Source organism: Drosophila virilis, chromosome 4 (assembly GCF_030788295.1).
Source record: "Drosophila virilis strain 15010-1051.87 chromosome 4, Dvir_AGI_RSII-ME, whole genome shotgun sequence".
In the NCBI taxonomy this organism is placed as follows: domain Eukaryota; kingdom Metazoa; phylum Arthropoda; class Insecta; order Diptera; family Drosophilidae; genus Drosophila; species Drosophila virilis.
Window position 1 is genome coordinate 7,210,057 of NC_091546.1, and position 14,225 is coordinate 7,224,281.

Genomic DNA, 14,225 nt, shown 5'->3' on the forward strand with positions numbered 1-14,225 from the left:
GTTAATAATTCACATTGAAAACAACAACAATAAAGATAAAAAAAAATAAACCAGCTGACCGAATTGCGAGTCAATAAAAAGGTGCGATATTTCATAATATTTCATATTTCGCAAACTCAGAATCTATTAAAAAATTGAGCAATAAGAGAAGCTTTAAAGCGTATCCGATTTTAACACATTTCTCTGGTCAAACAAAGCAAAGAAAATGGGCAAAGAAGGAGTGCTCGAAGCGAGAGTGCCCGACTAGCAAATACCCTTTAACAGGAAAACATAACTCTTAAATAGCTACACAAAAAGAGGGATATATAAAATCTTAAACAATCTCTATATATGCAGTAAATTCCTTAGATATATTCCAAACAAAGTTGAGCTAAAAACTCAAAAGCTATCGATTCGGAAATAATCGATAAATATATTTACGCCAGTTTATATATTGTTTAGTCCCGATATCGAGAGGATCTCTGATATAGCTAGGCTAACTCCTAAGCTGCAGAACATCTTCAGCTGCCTGTCAATGCGACCCTTTCAACGTACTTTAATTGCTTACAGGGTATACAAATATTTCAATAGCATTCGGTATTGCACACAAATACAAATTGAAATTAACACGCCTGTTATCAGACACAAGCGGGCCAAAAAAAAAAAAAAACTGTCCACAAGCCATGGCTAAAAGGCGGAGACAGCGACGGTGACACGCGCGGCGTTGGCGGCTTCGTGTGTCAATTTGGCATGAAATTGTTGTTGTTGTTGTTGTTTTGTTGTTGTTGTTGCAGTTGTAGCTGGCAACAATGCCATTAAGCTCAAAGTTTTATTATCTATACAAGCGGCCTACATGGCACAACAACAAAAAACCAATAGACTTTTGTGACAAGTAGCAATGAACCTTGTAAGGTCTCGGCTGCTGTACACACACACACACACACACACACACACACACACATGTGTTGGGTGCACAAAAATAAATCTCATCAATTTTTAATATATCTCAAACACTCGCGCTGACAGTTGCCATTAGATGGCAGCCCCTCGATTTATTTGAAATTTACTTAATAATTTCATAGAATCTTCATTTTCAAGTGAGACTTATAATGCATATATCCATCAAATATATATATATATGTATATATCTATCTGTAGTATATGTGTAATTGATGGGTTCATCGAATTTTCATTTATCAATTATTGTATTATTACTTTCATGTTAAAAACTCAAGAGCTGTGATATTTTTCAATTTCACATTAAATGCTGCATTTAAATTTAGTGCAAGTGATTTTGCACTTGTTCTACGCAGTATTTTATATTATTTCAATGGAGTTACTTTTCAATCAATTTGAAAATGTTGCAAATAACAAAAAATTGTAAATATCTTCAATTCAAATTGAATTACATTAAAGGTATTCCCACAGTCCATTTGCTTGCACTAATGGTACTCCCAGAATTTCTTGCTTTTAAAATCCAACTCCTTTGATCCTACTGAATTTAACAAAAGTTGCTAATTCCTACAAAATCCATCGGAATCCCTCGATTCAACAAATAACAAAAGAATGAAGTTAGTCGAATTTAAAATTATGAGAAGTATCGGTAAATTTTGCAATGTTTTGAAAGCTGCCTATTCTGGAAATTATAACGAAATTAATAAGAAATTTCCAGATGCATCGATTTATATTTTCTTTTTTGGGGGGGGGGAGACCTTTCTGGTTAAATATACCAAAGATAAAAATGTTTCAAAATAATTTTAATCTTAATTTCAGAAAAATAAAATTAAGAATTATTTAAGACATTGATTGCCTTTATAATTCCAAATATTCTATTTCTATTATCTTCTATTTTGTTCACAAAAAACTTGCTAAAATTGCAAAAAAAAAAAACTCCGAAGCGGCGTTCTAAATATATTTGAAACACATGAACTTATCTTAAAAAAATAGCTCACATATTCAAAATTGTTCTAAAGCCAATTTTTGTTCAGTTTTATTTGTATTATTTATTATTTGCACAAATTGTCCCAATTAAATCATATATTTAAATATGTGCATAGTTTTATAGCAGACCTGCCCCGGTACAGCACCCCCTCCCCCCCCCACACCCCTTTAAATTATTGTTCAATAATTTCACTCTTGGCAACCGAAATCAACAAAAGACAACTCTGCATTAGTTTTGTTGCTGCTGTTTGCTGTTGTTGTTGTTGTTGTTGCTGTTGCAATGCATAATAACTGTCGTGCTGTTTGTTGCTACTAACACACACAGACACAACATACACACACACACACATACACAGACACTCATCTATGGGGGAGTGGGGCCAACAAAATATTTCGCGCTTTTTCGTATGTGGCGCGCAATGGGCTAAAATATTTTCTGATTAACGTACTTAGTTGTTGTTGTTGTTGTTGTTGCTGTTGTTGCTGCTGTTGTTGTTGTTGCTGCTGTTGTTGTTGCTGGTCGCTGGTTTGCTCATTGGCTTCAACACGTTTCTTTGCGTTTTCCTTTGTGTTTTGTGTGTGTGTGTGTTTTTTTTTTATATTTATTAGTGCTTTTCCAATTTCTTATTCACTTCATGTCTGCACAACGCGCTCCAACACTTTAGCACACGCAAACAAACACACACATTTATTAACTTAGCGAGTACGCACTGTGGCTAAGCTTTTGATTTTGATTTTGATTTTTCAACCGCGCCGCCAACGTTGTGCGCTCGAAATCTCGTTACTAACTAAAATAAACGACGCGAGCCGCGCAGCCAAACTGAAAACAGCAACAACAACAACAAACTTAAATAAAATCAACCGTACACAACGTTGTCGCAGCGACGTCGACTTCTGGCGCTCGTGTGTGTGTGTGTGTGTGTGTGTGTTGTTGTTGTTGCTGTCGGTAACTAAAACAGACACCACTCAGTTACACAGACTAAATAAGCGCGCTCTCTCATCCACACACGCATACATGCACAAACACTCAAAGAGCGCGACTTTGGATCGAGCGCAAGTTCAAGTCGCAATGTTAGCTTGAGCCGGCTGCGACGCCATCAACTGCAGAGAGTGTGTGAGAGAGATTGAAAGAGAGCATTCGCATTTTACTGCAATGCTTGTGGCTTGAATGCAATTTGGAAAAACGTAATTTATATCAGATGTTCATTGTTGGTAAAAAGAATATAATAATTAAAATATTAAATAAAACATTAAAGTATAAAAAGAAAAACTTACCGCAAATACATTCAAGCCAAGAAAATTATTTCCATTTTGTTAAACTAATAAATGGTTTGATTTGTTTAAAGGGTATGTAAGCTTCGATATTATGGTGACAGCGATCGTGATTGTCGACAAGTTCGAAGCGAACTCTTCAAGCTAAGCTCTCGCAAACTTAAGCCGGCTATAAAGCGACTGCTGCTGCTCGACTTGTTGTTGTTGTTGCTAAAATTGGCAATGTTGCTGGCTGCGCTTGCAACATGTTGCTTCCGCTATGTGCCCGCAACAAATATATTTCAATTTAAATTTCTTTCAGTCTGCTGCTTCTCGCGGCCTTTTGCATATTTTGCTGTTGCTTTCAAGAATTAAAAATTCCATTTAATATATATACCGTTTTTTTTTTTTTAAAGCCCGTTGTCAAAGCGTCTGGCTTTACGGGAGATTTAATGTGCGGGCCCGAAGGCATTTGGTTTTTGTTGTTGCTGCTGTCTCGCCTGCAACTTTGTTGTTTGTCGCCCAGCGGCAGTTGTTGCTGCGGTCGCGGCTGCTGCTGCTGCTGCGCTGCTACTGCTGCTGCTGCTGTTGATGACGTCTAATTTGGAACCGAACTCGTTTGCTTACTCACACACAAAATTATGTCAGGAATGTTGGCAGGCGGCGGCTGTTGTCTGACGCAGCTGTTGTTGTTGTTGTTGTTGTTGTTGGAGACTGCGTTGAAAGTCGACGTTTAGTTTCGTGAGAGCCAAAGCCGGTTAGATTTTTGGTTGCTCAGACGCGTGCCAAAGCCGTATTCATTGTTATGCCCCTACCCTTCTAGAGGGTATTAGAGTTTTCTCACGAGCTGTGTCACGCATACAATGACAACCACATAAAGTATATACTTGCCTGATCAGTTGCAGCATGTCGTATTCTTATGACAGAAAAGTTTGCATAAGCTTGTCTTGCAGTCCTATCTATATCGTCCACTATATCTATGGCTGCCTCAGGAACGAAAGTTCATTGTATTCTCCAAGAAAATTTGACCAATTCTAAATAATACAGGACCATATAAATGAATACGGCTCTATATAAAGTAATTGACAAGAAAAATAAATTAGATTGATTTATATTAAGGCATTTTGAAGACATCTCGACCAAACTCAACAATTACAAGCGATACAACAAATGTCTGCAAGGGTATTAGATCTTCGATGTGCCGCATACATTGTTGATGCAAGTTTCATGCTGCAGCTTTAGAACGTAAAGCTGCATTTGCGTTGGGGCGCAACCTTTTGACTAATTCGAGCTAAGTTTGATTTATCATCAATTTTTATGCCCAACAACAACAACAGATCACGCGATTGGGGTTTTTTGAACCCCATTTCCCTTAAAGCATTTCTGGTGCTAGCTGCACTTTTAGAAATTACCTTCTGCGTGCTCAGCGTGTTGGCTATCTGAGTAAAGCGTGTCATTAGCACCGGGTTCCCAGTATCGATTCGTGGACTAAGCAAAATGTTAAATTCAAGCCAACAGAACAGCATTTTTTCGTTGCAGGTATACGAAAATCAAAGCTCAGCTAACAAACTCAATCTTTTAGCCACGCGACTCGATTCATTTCAACGGAATCGACAAATTTTTATGCAAATGCAACCATATGATTTCTTAGCAAAAGGTCAGTGCATGTAGAAATTTGTCAGTTATTGCCAAAGACACTTTATACCCATGTATCCATGCCTTAAGCACAATTTAAAAAAAAAAATGCTGAACATGGGAAATGCGAGCAGGGCAAAAAGGCGACAGCAAGTTTTTAGAAACGTAAAGAATATCACGCAATCAATTTAAAAAAAAAAATTATATGCCTAGAAGATAAACTACTAAAAAAATCTGAAGTTTTTTACGAAATAAAATACTTAAAAATATAATACTTATCATAATTTTAAAAAATTGTGACAGTATAAATATAATACAAAATAAAGATTGAAATACTCTAAAACAAAGTTTTTAAGTTATCGACCATCGATATCGATTATCAAACTATTAATTATAATTTAAATAATAAAAATATAAAAAATAATAATAAAAATATATATATATAAGTATAAATAAATTATGAAGAAATGTAAATTGTGTCAAGTTGTTTTGCCAATAAGCAATAGAAACAGGCAACAGCCAGACTTTGGTGAACTTGACAAAGTTATGTTCAAACAATTTTTTTTTTGAACATATTTTAAAGTATATATGTTTTGGCTTGTTTATCAGAGGCATGCGAGTGACATGCGCCGAGCTGAGTGCCTGTACGACCGTGAAATATGAGAAGACATTGGGAGATATGCAATTCAGTAATCCAAATGTCAATCACAAGTCAAACCGCGACTGTTCAATAAATTTCCAATTTCCGTTTGAAAAGAAATAATAATAAAAAACAGCAAAAATAATAATAACAAAAGTGGGGGGGGGGGGGAAACAAGAACCAACTGGAAGCCAAGCGAACGCGCACAATTCAATTTCAGCATTGAAATCAGATACACGACGAGGCTGGGATTAGCGGCCAGCCCGCAACCCAACCAAGCTAGTAGCCATAGAGATACGCTAGACGATAGATGACTAGACTCCGTTTAGAACGGCTAACAAAGCTGTTGGCGCTTTGAAATCGAAGCGCAGTGGCAACCGCAGACCCAACACACAGATTGACTAACCGTCGCAGGGAAAATGGAATGTTGGCGCAGCCGCAAATAGAGGATTGCTATTTTCTTTTTTTTTCCATGGGTTCTTTGTTGTTTTTTTTTTTTTTTTTATATAAAAAAAAGTGAATGCAATGTCAACAAAATGCGGAAGACAATTGAGTAAAATGAATATGATGAATAAAATGCCAAGTATAAGAAAATAAAATTCAAAAAGTTCTATGAAAAATTTTATATTAAACAAAATTATTTCACTTTCGTTAAGACAGTATAACTTTTTTAAGTCAGACGATATTTATCCGAGTTATTAAAAAACAATCATTTAAAAGGTTTGGATTTTTGCACTAACGCTGATTTTGAGAAAAACCCCTTGCTTTCTGGTCGATTTGGGTCAAAATTTATGATGTTATTATTTTGATGCCAATCAATAGTACTGATCCCTACGAGTCCAAAATGGTATACAATTCCAAAATCTGATATTATTTGGCCGAGATATTCAAAAAAATCATCAAGAAAGGTTGACTTTACTAATGAATCGCTTATGGGCCCATAACTCACACTCACTCACAACAACCAATCGACATTAAATTTCTTTGAATGCCAATTGATAGTAGGGATCCGTGCGATTTCAAAAAGGTATAATATTTAAAATTTTGACGTTATTTAACCGAGTTATTCAAAAAAAAATCATCAAAAAAGTTTTAATTTTCGAACCCAGGCCGATTTTGATAAAAAACGTGATGTAACCCCTTGCTTTTTAGTCGATTTAGTCAAAATTTACCTTATTATTATTTTGATGCCAATCGATAGTACTAATCCCTACGAGTCCAAAATGTTAAAAAAACTTCAAAATCCAACATCATTTGGCCGAGATATCAAAAAAAAAAAATAATTAAAAATGTTTGATTTTCGAACCGACCCCGAGAAATGTCTACAAGGCTATTAAAATAGGCTTAATAAAATATTTAGAGAACAGCCAGACCCAAAATATATATTTTGTGAGATATTTTGGGCCTGGCTGCTCTTTAAATATTTAATTAATATATATATATGGGAATACAATAAACTATAAAACTTACAGGGTATTTAGATATACATACCTAAAGCTTGGTTTCCAGCATTCTAGCGACTTTGTTCGATTGAAATATTTGATTATATATTTGTTTGAAATTGCATTTTATGCACAATTTAGCATCTTTAAGCGAAATCCGTTCAATCAATTGGCCAATTCCATTCAAATTAAGCCGCTTAGCCAATGTCAACGGCAACATTTTATCGCAGCGGCTTGTTTCGGCTTTGGCTCTTGTAAAATTGAATTGCAATTGAGAGTGCATTTAATGGAAACAGCTTGGAATCTGCATAGCACTAAATGTGCCTCGGGCAAATTAATACTTATTACAATTTATAGCATTTGATTTGATTTATTGAAATATATATATATATATATGTGTGTGTGTATATGTATATGTATATGTGTGTATACATATGTATAAACATTTAGATATTTAAAGTTTTGATTTGTTTGTACATTAAGTCAAGAGATTTAATAAACTTTTCTATTTGTATTATTATTATAGATTTTTTTTGTAGTGAACGAAGCGTAAACTTTTAATTTGATTTTCAAACTAGGCGAAATAACAATTGCACATATATATATTATTTTTTTTGCATATATTTTGATAATTTTCGTTAGCTTTTGTTTTGATTAGATTCAATTTCTTGTCATTTCAAGTTGTTTGCCAATAAATTTCTATATGAATTTACAGTATGAAGCTTGGGACAGAAATTGGGCAAACGGTGGGTAATTTAAGATTAACAATGGAAAAAAAAATAGTTTTTGTTAATACTTTTACACAAATAACACACTTTGCTGCCTGTTTTTAATTTATGCAGTTTTAGTTTAAAGCTGTTCGCTGATTATTTATCAAATTTGAATCTAGGCAAAATTGGGATTTGCTTTAGCTAATTATTTATGAATATTTAATAATGCTTTGTGCATTTCGATCACTTTAGACTGTTTAATCTGAAACTTGATGCCGCTTAAACAGGTAAGTCTCAAAGCAAAACAAATTCCGTGCCGTTCGAGAGTTGAGTTATTTCTGTTATCCTTACTATGGCTGCGATGCCATACGAATCCTTGCGGTCGCACGTGACTTTGTGTGTATCTCGGCTGTGCGCAGCGTGATGCCAAAGATGTCCTCATGATAGCGATTCTCGTCCTGTGTGTGCACATTTGTGTGTGTGTGTGTGTGCGAAGCAAAACAAATATATATAACTATTTATAAGTGCTGTACTGGAGTAGATAATAAAAAACTCTCGCAATAAAAGTGTAAACGTCATCATATTTGTGGCTGTCAAGAGGGACAAACAAACCAAACAGCAAAACAAATGCAAGACTAAAAAGAGATTTTAAACAAACTGAACAGCTGGCAGATACCCTTTCATAAAATTTAAAATATATATGGTACATTTTATAACATTTTTTATGTGAAATTTTGAGACAGAAAGCCTGGTAGGTAAAAGTTATTAACTTTTTTGAGCAGTCAGCGCACATTTTGCCCTGTCAAATATTTCTTTTATTTATAATAAATTTAAAATAAAATAAGCCAATATTAAATAAAGAGCAATTAAGCAACAAAATTTTACTCTGATAGTAGAAATAAAATTGAGAAAGGACACACAGGACAAGGTTTGTAAGGAAAGCCGTATATACCCTTTGCTCAGCTACAGGGTAGCCGTAGCAAAGCAGCTGTAACTGGCAACAAACGTTTGCAGTTTTTTTTTTTTTTTTTGTACAACACTAAAAAATGCATTTATGCAGCTAAAGGAGTTGCAAACAGCTGGCAAAGTTTTGCCTGCGGGCTTCCTGCTTCTCCCCTAACGACTAAGGTCACATAAAATGCGCATACGCCGCGTGTGACGGCGGAAGGCGGAGCGCCTCGCACGCGGCTCGTCAGAGTCGCACTTGCCCTATGTTATTTATGCGCGCAGTTTAAGTTGGTTTAGTTAGAGGATACTTACGCGCAATGTGAGCAAAAATGTCTCAACTTCCGCCTCGGTCTTCTGCTCCTTGCCGGCAATACATTTCCTGTCGAGTAAAACGTAGTTAAGTATATGTAAGAAATGTGCTGGGTGCATAAAATGCAACGCTTTTGAGTGCTTAAGTTTGTCTGTTGTCATGTGAGTATATTTAATAAATAAACGCTAATTAAGACCATTTATATAAAAAGTGTGTGTGCCGAGCAGCTCAGGTGTAGCCAACGGCTTTGTTGTGAAAGCATATTAACTGTGCCACATTAAAAACACATTTCTTTAACAACATTTACAATTGTTCTTTCCTATAAGAAACAGAGTGAAAGAAGCAAGGACTCTATGATGTGAATAAAAAGAAAAGTATCTATAGTTTTTTGTTTAACTTTTTACTTCCAAACAAAATAAAGACGTATTTCAATTAACATAAACCGCTTAAGATTAGAGACGAACTCAAATAGCTCATCAGGCAAATGATAGCTCCTACCCCTGCACCCTGAGCCCAGCACCAACAATTGCTACAGTTGTACAAGCATATTTCACAATAATGCACGTAATCAAGAGCTCGTATAGAGAGCATAGAAAATAAGAGTCAAACAGCAGAGGGAAAGAAAAGAAAAAAAAACCAAAACGACCGCAAAGCATTTGAAAATAAATTCCCTGCAGAGCAAACGCCCATGGCGCTGGCGCTGGGCACGCCCCCATTGCGGCTCCGGCCAGGTGCACAAAGGCAATCAAGCTAAACAGAAAACTATGAACTAAACTCAGTTCAATCGCAAACTCACCTGATGGTCTGGTAAACATGCTCGGCCATTGTGACATCGCCGCACACATACACATGGCCCCGCTCCAGCACAATCAAATTGTACAACGCATCAAATTCCTGTTCAATCAGATCCTGTACATATGTCTGTAAGCAAAGAAATAAGTACAGAGAAACTTGAATCAAATGACAGGCTGGCAGGGTACCTCAGCCCCCCCTGCAGACCGCAAAGGTGCAACAAAATGTTTGGTTTGGGCCAGAAAAAATGTTAAATGTGAAAATATCCCATCGCAACGCATCAAAGTGCTAGATAGTTAAGTTATATAAAACAAAGTCCATAAGAGAGAATATATATGATGTTAAATATGCTCAACTGCCTAAAATACGTTGAAGCGAAAAATGGGTCAGTTGTCCTCAATGTGCGTTTAAATTAAATACAATTTGGAATTTATCTTCAAATATTCTCTTATTTTTCACCTAATTCTTTGCCCTTTGAATTTTATATTTTGATTCAATCGTTTTTCTGAGCTCAAATTAACTAAATGTAACAATGAAGAATTATTTTTTTTAATTCCCAGATTTTCCAGTATTTTAATCCCTCTTCAGGCCAATAGTCAATCAATCAGTCAGTCAATCAAAGTTTATCCTCCTTTTTTGTATTTAATATTTTGATTGAGCAGCTTTTTTGAGCCCAAATGAATTCAATATAACAATAAAGAATTATTATTTTTTTTAATTCCCAGATTTTTGCCTCTAAAGGCAAACAGTCAATCAATCAGTTAGTCAATCAAAGTTCATCCTCCTTCTTTGCCCTTTGAATTTTAATTCAATCGTTTTTCTTAGCTCAAATGAACTAAATGTAACATTGAAGAATTATGTTTTTCCAGTATTTTAATCCCTCAAGCAGTCAATCAATCAGTCAGTCAATCATAGCTTACGGTTAATTTTTACATTAATGTAAAGTATCTTTTCTCTGAGATCGAATGCCGCATTTATTACAAATCCCCAATCAGGTTCAACTACTTCTCCTTAATGGTACCTTCATCGAACTTACCTTGGGTATATCTGGTTCCCTGGACAGTGCCAGAAATACACGATCCATGATTTGCTCCTGCAGCAGTTGGGCCTTCTCCTCGGCATAGAGATCCACATCGCGATTGCGACAGCCAAAGAAGAGCCAGAGCTTTGGCAACGTTGTCGCCGTATCCACTTCGCGCAGCACCTGAAACTCCTGCCAAAAGGAGCGAAATGGAGCAATGCCAGTGCCAGGTCCGATGAGCACCACAGGACGACTGCGATCCGCGGGCAAATGGAAGCCCAAGGCGCTGCGCACGAACATGAACAGCTCGTCGCCAGCTCGCAGTCCGGCCAAATAGTTGGAGCAGACGCCGAAGCGCTCTTCGCCCTGACCATCCTCGCTGCGATACCTGACAATGGCCACGGTCAGGTGAATCTCGTCGCTGACGCGACGTGGCGACGAGGAGATCGAGTAGAAACGTGGCTGCAATGGGGTCAAATTGGCCAGCACCAAGGAGGCGGGCGGCCGGCACGAGGGAAACTCCTCCAGCACATCCAACAGATGCGGCAAACGCCAATGACGCCAATCCTCATAGGCCGACGAATCATTTACGAGCAGCTGCAGCCGCTCCCTGTCCGCATTGTCATCGCAGAAGCCGGAGAGCAGGGTGAGCAGCTGCCTCGATGGCGGTGTCGTTAGATCAAAGAAACGCGCCAGTAAATTTCGCAGCGTATCGGCGGGTATTTTGTCATGCTGCTCCCAGCACTTGAAGATGCCATTCGAGGTCTGCTTCTCTTTGAGCAGCTGCAGCTGCAACACCTCGTCGGGATTCTCAACGCCCACCAGACGCTCCAGCAGTCCGTCCACCAGCTGTGTGCGGTTCGCTGGAAAAATGCCCACATGATCGCCGGGCTCATATTCCAGGCCAGGTGCACATATCTCCAGCAGCATGGTGGTCTTGGCGCCCTCGCTCAGCTTGGTGAGATTATGCGGCTGCGCCTTGATCTTCAAGCAGTGCACCTTCTTGTTGTGATACTTGGACAGCGCACTGTCCAGCGAGACCCTGCTGACAGATGGCACCAGACGCACATTGTTCACGGTTAGGGATTCGTTTTGCAGCGCCAGCGATGCATCTGACAGACTTTGATCCGGATCCAAACAGAAGGTCTCACAGGCTAGCTGAAGGAAGATATTCGAAACTCAAATCAAAAATGTTTTAACTATGTTGCACAATATTATATTAGTTGAAACTCTTCTTCTTAGCGAAACAGTGTTGCATAACAAATTTTTATGTGAACTGTTAATTCAAAAAAGGTCTAAAATTCTTATGTAATACCAACTTTAATTGTATTGAACTCAAATGTTTCAAAGCACTTTCAAATAAATAAATTATTAAAGAAATCGTTCATCATTTATTTAATGCACCCACTCACCTTGAACACCTCGGGTGCCCACTTGCGGAACGACTGCTCTTGTCCGCACATCTCATCGCCGTAGGCAACCTTTAGCAGACGCTCGCCGCCCAGCTCGCCCAGAATGTTGTCCACATACTGGCCAAAGGCGCAGAAGTTCGGATAGGCCGAGGAGCCGAGCGCAAAGACGGCGAATCGCACATTGGAGAGCGGGCCAAAGGTTTCATCTGTGAACGTGTCCGAAGTGGAGCCGCGCAGCGAATCCCAGCGGTCGATCTTCTTGACTTGTTGCAGCGGCAGTTTCATGAATTCCTGCCTCGAATTGGCCTTCATGAAGGACTTGGACGAGCTGACGCCCCTGCTGCTGAAAGAGACGGCAGGCTAGTTAGAAATTGAAATGTAGCATTCTCTTTTTGTTTTCACAATAAATTTGAAAAAGGCGGCCAAACAAAGGGCGTGGGCGTGGACGTGAGCAGTGCGCCTCTTGTTATCCAATGACAAAGGCAAAGGACACGGCAAAAAGATGGCAACAATAAAAGCAACACACACAAACACACACACACACTCGCATAACTGACAGCACAACATTTATTACGCTTGTCATTTGATGTAGCCAAAGTAGTAGGAGGAAAAAACAACCCAAATAAAATGAGCACAAGAAGGCGCCCTCGCCTTGGACTGCGACGGGTAGGGATAATGTGTGTGTAGCTCGGCTTGGGCTTGAATTTCAGACTGAGCTGGCAAAGCAATTGCTAAAAAGCGTAATCATCCGCTCGTCAGCAGCTCGTCAGGAGCAGCAGCAGCAGCAGACGCAACAGAACACAGCATGTGGCGCCTGCCTGCAGCTAACTAAAGATGCCCCCATCTTCGTCCACACGTTGAGTGATGATTCCACAATGAACAGTGGCAGTTTTTTTTTTTTTTTTATTTTAAAGAAGATAGCACAGAGAAATGGACAAATATGCGCCAGGAGCAACCCACTGCCAGCTGCAGCTGTCTTTGGCGTTGTCCTCGCAGCCGCCTCGGTCCTGCCAGGTCCTGGCCTTCGGCAAATGCGTTTAAAACTATTTGAGCTGCTGCTCAGCTTGGCTTTGGGTCAAAAGTTTATGGCTATGGCGCATCGTAAAAACCTGTTGGCCGCCACATAATCAGCTGCCAAGTGCTGCGTAGCCAGCCAATCCCAATCCCGCCCAGCTGAACAAGAGCTTACAAGCTGTAAGAGCTTGTTAACAGAATGTTGCACTCTTATTCATGGCCCTAAGCCAGATCAAAGATAAAGAACTGCATTTGAATTGGCCAGAGAGAGAGCGAGTCTGCAATGTCTCAATAAATTTCAATACCAAAGAACAATTTGAAGTCTTTTCTCATATATGATGTAACCAAAATGTCAAATCTTTAAAACAGAAACCTGGCACTAAAATCAAATTGAATTTATAGTCAAAATTTCAGTTTAATTAAAATTAATACGAACAGAAATATTCTTGAGATGACAAAAATGAAAATGAAAATTTCTTTAAAAAATTACTTTAAAAAATAACATCTTTTTGATTAAAGAAAATTTGAGCTAATTAAGAAATATATTATCATTCAAATGCGATTTATTCAAAGGATCCTTAAGCTTACCCAAATTCTAATCGCATTATGGCTTAAGTTAACCTTTACTCGGAATCGCTCTTGAGTATAAATTTTACTGAAAAGTATAGCTCTTCAGTTTAATCCTAGGACTAACAGTTCTCCACAAGATTTTCCACAAGTCTGTTAAAATACTTTCTTAGCAAATACTTGACTTGAGGCGGATTTACAAACTTGTTATTGCAGTTTTTGCACTTGTTCTGGCTATTTTAAGCTGCCAGCTCCATTGTGCCGCAGCAAAGCATCACGCTTAGCCCACGTGCAATTCATCAAGGTAGCAAAGCGTTGAGTTGCAAAGCTGCGTGCTGCTGCCTATCAACTTAATCGCAAGAGCAACAGCAACAGACACTCAGACAGACAGACAAACAACGTAGGGTTATCCTTGTTATAACTCGAATATCTCCGAAGCACAGTATGAAGCTGCTGCTGTGCATTGGCCAACCCAAAAGTGCAGCTTGGCGTGAAAAGAGTGTCGTAATTTACAGTCATGCAACAGCTAAGGCAACAACAACGGCAGCGCCAGGTGGCAGGTG

General features: G+C 38.3%; 2 protein-coding genes across 5 annotated transcripts in view; both read right to left on the reverse strand.

Moving 5' to 3' along the window:
• LOC6629113 (streptococcal hemagglutinin) overlaps positions 1-3,221 on the reverse strand; it is a 42,663-nt gene extending 39,442 nt beyond the window's left edge. Inside the window, exon 1 of one of the 3 annotated variants that reach the window (XM_015173013.3) lies at positions 3,196-3,221. In XM_015173013.3, coding sequence (XP_015028499.1) covers positions 3,196-3,206 — 11 coding nt within the window. In that variant the 5' untranslated portion in view covers positions 3,207-3,221. Of the gene's footprint in view, positions 1-2,369; positions 2,718-3,195 lie in introns of those variants that run through there. The other 2 variants (XM_002052571.4, XM_070208892.1) reach the window with 2 other exon arrangements.
• A 4,188-nt stretch (positions 3,222-7,409) lies between these two features.
• Nos (Nitric oxide synthase) overlaps positions 7,410-14,225 on the reverse strand; it is a 54,211-nt gene continuing 47,395 nt past the window's right edge. The window contains exons 15-19 of one of the 2 annotated variants that reach the window (XM_032438003.2): positions 12,082-12,421; positions 10,685-11,827; positions 9,653-9,777; positions 8,859-8,925; positions 7,410-8,056 (exon numbers count right to left, since the gene is read on the reverse strand). In XM_032438003.2, the coding sequence (XP_032293894.1) occupies positions 7,949-8,056; positions 8,859-8,925; positions 9,653-9,777; positions 10,685-11,827; positions 12,082-12,421 (1,783 nt within the window). In that variant the 3' untranslated portion in view covers positions 7,410-7,948. Of the gene's footprint in view, positions 8,057-8,858; positions 8,926-9,652; positions 9,778-10,684; positions 11,828-12,081; positions 12,425-14,225 lie in introns of both variants that reach the window. The other variant, XM_032438002.2, reaches the window with a different exon arrangement.